This window comes from Monopterus albus, unplaced genomic scaffold, assembly GCF_001952655.1.
Source record: "Monopterus albus unplaced genomic scaffold, M_albus_1.0 scaffold49.1, whole genome shotgun sequence".
Classification (NCBI taxonomy): domain Eukaryota; kingdom Metazoa; phylum Chordata; class Actinopteri; order Synbranchiformes; family Synbranchidae; genus Monopterus; species Monopterus albus.
The window spans coordinates 1,834,164-1,844,471 of NW_018127929.1; the positions used below are offsets into that span (position 1 = coordinate 1,834,164).

General features: G+C 39.5%; 1 protein-coding gene across 11 annotated transcripts in view; it reads right to left on the minus strand.

Moving 5' to 3' along the window:
- The window catches only part of rgs3a (regulator of G protein signaling 3a), a 122,640-nt gene that overhangs the window by 4,352 nt on the left and 107,980 nt on the right, over positions 1-10,308 (minus strand). For 10 of the 11 annotated variants that reach the window (XM_020600858.1, XM_020600857.1, XM_020600861.1 and 7 more), the window contains 2 exons: positions 8,996-9,066; positions 292-393 (listed from right to left, as the gene is read on the minus strand). In XM_020600858.1, the coding sequence (XP_020456514.1) occupies positions 292-393; positions 8,996-9,066 (173 nt within the window). Of the gene's footprint in view, positions 1-291; positions 394-4,867; positions 5,031-8,995; positions 9,067-10,308 lie in introns of those variants that run through there. The other variant, XM_020600870.1, reaches the window with a different exon arrangement.

The window sequence follows — 10,308 nt, forward strand, 5'->3', positions numbered from 1 at the left end:
CTTTTACTTTTTTGTTAGCTTCAGGTAATGTTAGTTTATCATACTTCATATATGAAATATTTGACATCAAAATATTTAATTTTGTAAATATATTTTTCCAGATCATAAAAAACACATAAAAATTTATTTTCTCTCTTCCTTTATTTTATTACTGCCAAACATTACAAGGTAACTCCCATCTCTTCTACTGCCCACATGTCTGTCTCTCTAGAACAGGTCACCACCAGCTGTAGTGGGACTTGGAAAACAGTCTCACATGCACCCACATGCTTTTAGGAAGTGGTCACTTACTTGACTGACTTCATAGATTTGTCTAACTTGCTGGCTGGGTTGCTTCCTGGAGATTCATTCCTCCTCCGCAGGAAAGCCAGCCGATTCTTCATGTCTTTGGCCCTGAGTGAAAGAAAGAAGGAAAGAGTTGGTAGGAGAATAAGGAGTGAAAGAAAGATTTATGAATACGGAAGCAAGCGAAGGATGGGAAAGTTGAGGCAGGAAAAAACCAAAAGTGAAAGAAAAATGAAAGAAATGATCAAGTAGATAGAGGCAGACAAAAAGAGAGATGGATGAAAGTGTTGTCCCAAAATTCCAAGTCCAAAACTGCAACAATCCATGGTATGGGAATCACCAGTTAAGTTCGGCAGTAATCTAAGTCCAATCCATATGAAATCAAACCCTCAAATGCCAAAAAAGATTGAAATAAATGTCATGTTGTGTACATTTTAGTCTTCAGCCTGGTATGGTGGTATGATGGGACAGTAATTTATCCAGAAGGTAGTTGCCAAGCTCCTTTTCCTCGCTTTGTGTCAGCGTGTCTCCTGTCAATTTAGTATCTCTCACAGTCTTTCCTGCAGATGTGACCCTGGCAGGTTCCTCGGCAGGGACTGAGTGAATGTGGCAGAGAAGGAGGAGAGAGATTCAGTCTTCACTCTGCTGCTTCATCACACCATTCTCCATGTGCCTATAGGGGTTGCTGAGAAGAAGTGGACCCAGAGCTGAGACAACAGGGTACAGTGACCTCCTCACTCCTCCTGACTGCCCACCTCACCTGTTTCACCTTTCTATAACCATCTATCAAATGCATTCATGCCCTAAAATCTGAGATAAGGCTAATGAACCAACCCTTGATCCCAGTGGGGCCCAGAAGAATTCTGCATATGCCCATAATCCCATGATATGTGTCCTGTCTTTTCTCGACCTGGAGCACGTGCTGCCTCATTGGGATGTGACCTCACTCAACACCCATTTCCTGAGTCGCTGCTTTTGATTTCCACTGTGGATTGGCCGGCCCGCTAATAATGCAATGTGGCAATATGTGCTCGCTGGCCCTAATTACTGCAAGCTGTCCCACTGCCAACCAACAACCCCCAGGAGAGCATGTACACCTCAAATTAGGAAACATGGCTTCCAATTATAGATATGTATCATTAAAACATGCCAGACAGGGAGGCAAAAGAATACACAACTGCAGATTGACACAAATACTATATGTGAATTATACTCAGTTGGAGATGAAAGAACACCCACACAAATATTTCAAAGAACAACCCCTGCACCTGTGCCACTTCACTAGTGCTTTCATGCTAGTCACAGGTGATGAAGAACTGCCCGTCTGCCTCAGTGTGTGCATGTGTATGCGAAGGGAAACAGGAGAGAGGTAATTTATGCATGTGTAAATGTGAAGTGGCCACACGCAGCAACTGAACAGACAATACAGTCAGCTGTCAAATGCAAATTTTTCCAACTGCTGCAATGACAGGAAAGGTAGAAAGAGGTCAATACACATGAAAAGGAATGCCAGAGCTGCTGGAAATCAAGATGGGTGTGACTTTGTAGGTTGTATTGATTTAATGTTTTTGAGGTGGACTGGTGCAGATTGCTTTTGTTGGCTCAGACAACTACAATGGGCCTTTTATGAAAGCATTCCTCAGATTTATCAGAAAAAAACAGGCAGATTTGTTATTTACAAATGTAAATGCAGAATGAAAAACTAAAAGCATCTGGTGTGACAGCTGGGAAAAAAAAATCCTTGTGAAAGCTTTGTTCATCTTTCAGGCAAGGTAACAGAAGAAATTGATGTTTTTCTGTGAGGATAACAATAAAAAAGGAAACAGTGAGAACAAAAAACACTCCAAAAATAGAAATGCCAAGTTTCATTATGAATTCCTGTTCTGTTAATCTCAAGGAATACTTCAACTTTTAAAATGTCACTGGTGGAGAGATGACTCATCCATTGATTGAAATAAAATAAGTGTCCTACAGAAACAGATGCTAAACTGCTGAACACAATTCAAGTCTCTTTTTATGGAAACAAAAGACTAATGCAGAATGTCTGTGAATAACTCAAACTTGGCAGGCCGAAGGACACCATTACCCAAATAAAAACTTTCTTGCTGTCAAATAAACTCATAAATTCAGAGAAGGAATTAACAGATCGTTCTATTTTTAGGGTGAACTCGAGGCACTTAGGTCTGGAGCTGTAAGACAGCCTCTGTCTTGCCAGTACATGTGAGAAAGGCTGGAAAATATTTTTTTTGACAAAGGAAATTTTATTATTTGTATCTGGTTTGATAAACGTTGAGCTCAAGTGGAAATGATGTGACAATGATGCCATAATAACAGTCAATGTATGTTTCTATCCTGCCACCATGTGGGTGTCAATAGATATTGCAAACACAAACAGTTCATACATCAGCACAGACTGCTTGTAAAGCCTACTTTCACTTCTAATAGATGCATAAACACTGGAAAAACAAATACTCAGATACAACACCAGCACTGTTCTTGAAAACTAGAGATATATATATACACTGCAGGAGGTTTCTGGAGCTTAGCTGAGACAAAGTGTTTCTTCCTGCATGTCAACTCGCTTGATACACCCACAAATGAAACCGCCTGAATCTCTGTGTTTATTAGCTCAGTGGGAGTTGACAGAAACTCCACTTGAAGGAGGGCTGCATAACACTCCTCCCTCAATGTGGGCAAAGACACATTCTTTCAACAGTGTAAAGCAGAAGAGTGCATTCATGCCTGTTTAGATGTAGAGCTTTTGCAAAACCAGCTACCTTATAATTAATTCCCTTAACAAAGGGAAAACTGCATTTGTTTGAATAAAACCTCTGAAACTCTAAACCCTACGTCACCTACAGCAAAGTAAGAATTTCATTGTACAGGGAAACACGTTTCCACGTTTCACATATGACAATAAACACTTGACCTTGACCTTAACTCAGACTTAAAACAGGAGAAAGCAGTCTTCATGCCAACAAAGCCTCCCATTTTCACACACAAAACAACAACAGTAACAAATCACATGTACACATTTTCTTCAGTTTTGTTTACTATCAGAAAATAATCTTGCACTTAAGTCTAGTTTAGAGAAAAGCCACTTTTTAATGGCATTGTATTTGTACATGAGGTTTTACCTGATTTACACAAGTTCTTTGCTCTTTGTGTGCTAATGCCTTTTCTCATGGTCTTTCACTTCGAGTACCACTTTTTCCTCCTCATTACTAATTAATACATCCCCAGCACTAATGCTAATAGCTAAATATCACACTCCATTTGAGTTATTACAATAAATGCAGCAACCCCTAAAAAGGGACACATGCTCTGTAGATGAGTATCAAAATAAAATGATCTAATGAGCTTCTATCCAGATATGTTCTCCACTGACCCACTAGCAAACTATATACAGCATGTCCACATTCACAGTACATGGCACAATGTGAACATGCACACCTTAGTGCCTGCTTGTGTCTGTACAAGGCACAGTAGGCCACTTTATGTGCTTGAGTGATGCAGCAAGAGGACTTCAGTGCTGCAATTATCCACAGGTTTCCATGCTTTTTATTCCCTCTTTGCTTGGCTCACATTAGATGCACTAATAGCACCCCACTGGCTATTCCTGGTGTTCTGAAAAGTAGGCCGCACTCCCAGGGAAAGGCTCTGGGAGCACATGGGGGGAACTGCAGACAGACATGCTGCAGATCACACAAGGCACAAGCCAAATCCACTGCCTCTCTTCATCCTACTTTTCTGGTTGCTACATGAGGCTTTGTTTCCCACATTGGTAAATGGTAAATGGACTTCTACTTGTATAGTGCTTCTCTATGTACCGAAGCATACTCAGAACATTGTTCACCCATTCACTCACACAAGCCCTTTTTTGGTTTTGTGAGTGTTTGTGCACCTGTCTGTGCAAGCATTATAGGTAAAGTGTTGTATCAGTGTGTTTGTAACACTGACACTGTACGAGCTATGGGGACAAATTATAAGTGTTTGTCCTGTATTTTCTTCACAGGCAGAACAGTCCAGAGATGTATCCATAAATGTTAAATGTAACACAATAGGAAGGTGAAAGGCATGCCTTCTCTACAGATGTATAAAGTGCCTCATAACCAACAGAAAGTCACTCCACAATGTTCCTAGAAGAACAATGAAAAAGGGAATTGCCCTATTTTTTCCCATAAATATAACACCATTTATAGTCTCTTTCAATTAATTCTAAAAAAAGAGCTCTATTTCCGGGCAAACTCACCTTCCTAGCCACAAAGACCACATGAGCAATCCTATTCCTGAAATTCAGGCTGCATATAATAAGAAAAAAGGGGCAAGTTAGAAGCTGCTTTCTCCAAAATAGTTTGAGCATTTCAGCCTCAAAGGGGATTCTACTCCTTCACTGCGACTGTCAGATGAGAGCCATGTACAGGTTACTACCAGCTCTAGAACAACGATTCCTGTGGGATGTAAAACAGTCCACCACTCACACTTTCCTCACCCTTCCTTCTGATGTTTCTAATTCTTGATAACAAAAATCAACACACAGATAAACCCATACATACACATGCATCCACTGCCTTACTCTTACCTTTCCAGGTAGTTCTCTGAGAAATCAACCATAGTGTGAAACATGGGTGCCAGCCTGTAAGCAGGTTCAGGTCACTGACTGCATGTAAGTGTGTGTCAGGATTGCTGGTGTGCTCGGGGCCCAGGGGTTTGTTTGACAATTACATTCCTCTAACCCCCCGAGAGGAGCTGAAGCTTTATATAGTTCTGTGGGACTGAGGAAGGCGGACCCTGGGCTCAACCAATCACCACACAGTGTTTCTTTGACAGATTTTTAGCTTCATGGGTTAGTGAGGGAATGACATTTGTCTCTTTAGCAAAAGAAGTGATTTCTAACACTGGAATAATCTGCTCATCTGTCTCAACTGGCAAGCAGAGGGGGAGCTTGGTGTTAAATCTGCTACCAGGCTGTAAGGAAGACTTAACGCATCAAAATGCCATGTTTTTTTTTTTTGTTTTTTTTTTTGTAGTTTCTCTGCAATGGATGCTTGTTGTAGCAATAAACTTTATTTATAAGACTTGACTAAAAGTAAAGTTTTTTGCTGTATTATGACTCTGTCAGAATCCAATTTAATATTTTCAGTAAGGTACTCATAATGGATAAATCTAAAAAAAAAATTATAGTGTGACTCATATTCTTTTAAATATAAGGGACTTTAGACAAGCTTTACACATTATATTATAACCTTAACTAGAAATGCTAATGCTTGATTTATGGTTGTGTGTGCAGTGTAGATATGGTTTCACAACGGAGCTGTCAAATGGAGGAGACAGCACACGGAGGACACAAGAATTGTGATTGGTAGCATAGGTTGCTCATGTTCCCATTGTAGGTAGACATATTTGATAACAAAAAAACAACATTAAGAAATGAAAACAAAGCTAATGAGCTTTCTCACATCTAGTAAAACCTAAACCTGTTCAGTGTGATCACCTTTCTGTCAGTGAATGAATGTAAACACTGTGCTTTCATTATCTTTAAATGTTAGTCCAGCTCTATGAGTACAGCACAAGTGCACCCTGCAATCGCTTTATATAACAAAGAAAGTTACTGCTTGGATTATAATTGGAGGGACTTTCTTTACATATGTTGAAAAATATTGCATAGTTGAAAAAAAAAAGTCTTTTGTGGCTCAAAAGAAAGCTGCACAAAGTCTGAAGAATTGCCTCAAGTAACATCATTTGCGTTAGCATTGGCTGGGAATGAAAGCTTGAACATTTAAGATATCAGGGAGTGTGGCATTAGAAACTAGCGAGGTCAACAGACCTCTGTAGCTCTGTCCTCATCTCTGTTTGAAGCTAGCAAAATTATATTAGCTGCTACTGGCTTTTATACGATGAATACACAAACTACAAATCAAAAAAAAAAAAGAATGCCTGTTAGCCCCTTGCTTTCACTATAAATTCAGCTGAAGCCAAACAAAAATGGATTTCTCTTTTGCTTTGAAGAGATTTATAACTTCATCAGTTTAAACAATCGTTAGATGTTCCAGCCAGTTAAACCTAAAAGGGATGTCCACACTTTGTTCAGTTGCTTTTTCTTAGTCTTTATTTTATACTTTTAATTAGGAGATGCAGAATTCCACTTTCAGGAAGTCCAGTTATCTTTAATTCCGTACACCTTTAGGCACTTAACATAATATCAAAACTGCAACAAGGTCAGTGCAAATCATGTCTAACTACAAAATAACTTTTGCCTTGGCCTTTCATAGCACAAAAAAAAAGCTTTACCTGCACCTTGGCAGCCAAATGATATTAATTATTAGCCTGGGACTGCTACTAGAGATAGAACAAAATCAGAATTACATGACAAGAATATGTCAAATGATATCTTAATATATGCTGTACATATGTATATATAATATATAGAGTAGAAACGTGCATAGTTCAAATGCAGAAGCAGAAGCACACAGATGGCAATTGGTGTTGTGGTTCTAATAGACAGTCAGCGCTGTGCTCAGTTCTTCTCTGCCCTCTCCATCTGTCTCTATTTCCTGATTTTATGAATCAAAGTTGGATACCAGTTCTAATAACTGAGTTATTCATATCCAAATGTTGTCAGTAAAGGGTTAATGTGCCACAAATGTCATAATTTATCATGCACACACTCTTATTGATGTAGGTTTCCTACTTGTTGCAAACCACTGGATGGAGAAAAAAAAAGAGTGTAGCTACGCAGGGATCCGTTTCTTAAAGAAGCAGGACACCTGGACTGAGTAATAACAAAAGGTGATAATGGGGGGGGACAGAAGCACAATCTCAGGAAAACAGATGCACTGAACCAGCACAACTAGACACTCGGAGCAAAGTGTGCAACAAGGAGATGAGAAAAAAGTGAAGGAAGTGCTGGAATGGAGAAAATGTAAGCATGTACAGAGAAAAGGAAAAAGATGTGTAGGAGAAGAAGAACAATGCTTAGGAAGTCAAGGACCAGACCGTCTTTGTTGTTCTAAATGATGCATGAGTATAGAGGAAACAATGGATTCACTGTGCTGTGGCCAAGTGCTTTGTAGCAGTGAAAAGTGGAAACTTTAAAGAGAGGATGTAATGTTCAACTACTATTTCACCTCTTAGTGAAACATGCACACTATTTACATCTTCTGCCACTAATGATAATTGTAGTAAGACAAGAAGAAGAGTGTTTATAGCAACACGTCCACTAATTTCCATAGTGAGATAAATCCAAAGTGTTAGACAGAAACATGAGACAGATGGAGCTCATCACCTCTAACTGTCCATGGCTGGCACCCAATACTACTGCTCAAGAAACATCTACCAAATGGGTGGATTTTATCTTACTTCACTGTGTTTTACTCTCTAATGGCCTTTTGTAACACAAATCTAAAACTTTAAGACTGTGACTCCAAGTTGAATACCATAAGCACATGTATTTATTCATATCAAATCTACCTTACAAAACTGGCATTGCACCTAGCAGGGAAATTATAGCAAAATGACAAAAAATAACATGTATACAAAACAAAATTTTAAAGGAAAAACATATTTACACACACCTATAAATCAATGCTGCATTCTGTGAAGTCTGTTTTATTGAGGCAAATAAAGGGGGGTTGACGCTCTTTGCAACAGCTTACAAAAAGGCAACATACTTGGAAGCTGAGGAATCTTTATCACTTAATCTCTTGGTTAACTAAACAACATAAAAACGCAGCTTGTGAAAAGGAATAGCTAGCTATCAGGCCCAAGGACAGTCACTGTGAGTGGCTTTATTGTCATTGTGGTGTGAAATGTGCTTTCACCTTGATGAACAGGAGCGCGAAACAGGCTCATTCAACAGCTGAAGAATCGGTAAGGCGTCAACTCACATCTGACACATAAATGCATCCAAACAAACGCTCTCAAGACACACACCTTATATTTCACACCACAGAGAATGTGACAGGCACATATGGCACTGCTCGTCTCAGACGAACACAATTTACCATCTAATTAAGCAGATAGACACTGGTAAATTATCAGCATTAACTCTCACTGCCAATTTTAGCATAAAACATACTAGAAATGCCAATGTAACATTAAGGCTTACATTAGGGGCAGTGTCCCAAACTGAGAAGAAAACTAAAATCCCCTAAATCAATCAAAATGTGATTGAAATGTTTTCACCCCAGGGTGGATATGTTTTACTGTGTTCAGCCCACTAACCAATCACATCCATGCTAACACATTGTCAGAATAAGTGCTGATCTTTCAATTAACCCCCATTGGCTTCTATAAATTAAGTCATTAGTTGGGACACACGTAATGACATCCTTTCAAAATAGGATGGTAAAGCAGAGTGTGAAACTTTGACCCTTTTACTGGATACATTTGATTAAATTAGCTTAACAATAAACGATTAATGACTGAACTGAAAACAGAAGTGATTAATGCAGTGGTAGTTGTCAGGACAATGAGAGATCCATCACTGTATTGCCTCTCACTCACTGTCATTTCCATAGCTGCTTTTTTTTCTCTCATACATTAACTATCAATTTTTAATTGTATTTTAGATATAAAAGTCAAAGTATTGTTTTCTAAAATATGGCTTCATACTGTCACAGGTCAGAACTTTCAAAATGAGTTAGTAGTAAAAGTGAAAATGACCCCAGAAAGGAATCACACAACAATCAGATTCAATTGCAGTACTTACAGGTTCTTGGGTTTCTTCTTCTTTGTCCCTTCAGGGCCAACCTCGCAGCTACAGGGGGATCCGGAGCTCAGCTGAGGGGAGAGGAAGGAGGCACATACTGCATCATCCACCCTCCACATAGAAAGAGGGCCCTGTAGTCTAATGCAGATACAGAGGCTCTTTAACTAGCTCCAACAGACTGTGACAACATAACTAGCTAGCAAGTTAGTACAGTATGTCCTTGGTGCATCCAGGTAGGCTAGACTGAGGCTAATCCAGTCTGTAGCATATACAGCCAGCCACCAAAATGATCAATCCATAGCGGCAGTGCATAGTGTAAATCCCACAAGCTTTCTGAAGTGAATGTATCTTGCTGAATGAAACTGAATGGGTATGCAGCAGATGGTATTTGTAAGCAGAATGCGTCTGGGTATAACAAATTAAGGGAAATCTGTGAGTGAGAGAGTGTGAAAGACTACGGCTGTTGTTTCTGTTGGCTTCCAACTGTGCCCCAGGTTTGAAGTGTTGAGCCAAGATCCCGGTTTCACATTACACTTTCTGCCAACCCACCATTTTGATTGGTCAAGAGAAAAGGCAAAGTTGCTTTAGGGTGGGGAAAGGGTCAATCTTCACTAATCTGATGGCCTGAGGCTGCCCCATTGTATGAGAGTGTGTGTGTGTGTGTATGTGTGGCTCTGAATAATGAACCATTGTATTACAGGAACACACAGTTGGATCTGAGCTTAGGCACAGGCCACAGCTGGTAGCACATGGTGTGTGTGTTTTCTATCTTTCAGTTTCAGCTTTCAAAATACAGATCTTTTTTGGCAAACTGAGGACATTTTGAGTGACCTTAATTTCCTGTGTTGGCTGTAAAGTTTCTGCTTTCCTCACTGACAGCAACCAGCTAGTGAATTCAACTAGTTCCAGTAATTTTCAGCGGTTACAAAATATTACAGCACAAAAAAAAACCTAGGAAACTCTTATGGCCCAAATATCCCATAGATTTTATTTGTAAACTTTGGGAATATATGATAACTGCCTGACTTTCAGATGAGCACAGCTGTTGTTCTCCATAAGTGTAGAAGCTGCAAACGTTTTGGTCAACTTTCAACCTTACAACAGGTGAGTGTTGAGTTAAAAGACAGATTCTGGGTGGAGCCCCCCTTCACAGTTACAATTTCACAGTACAGGTTACAGCTGGTCATGTAGTTGTGAGGGTGAAAGCTAGAGTTAAAGCCTGAAAATTCATTAAATGAATGCATACTGCTGTGTATTTGTGTATACAATAGTGCAAGCAAGAATGTGTGTCTGCACTGTTTGTGGGACTGTTA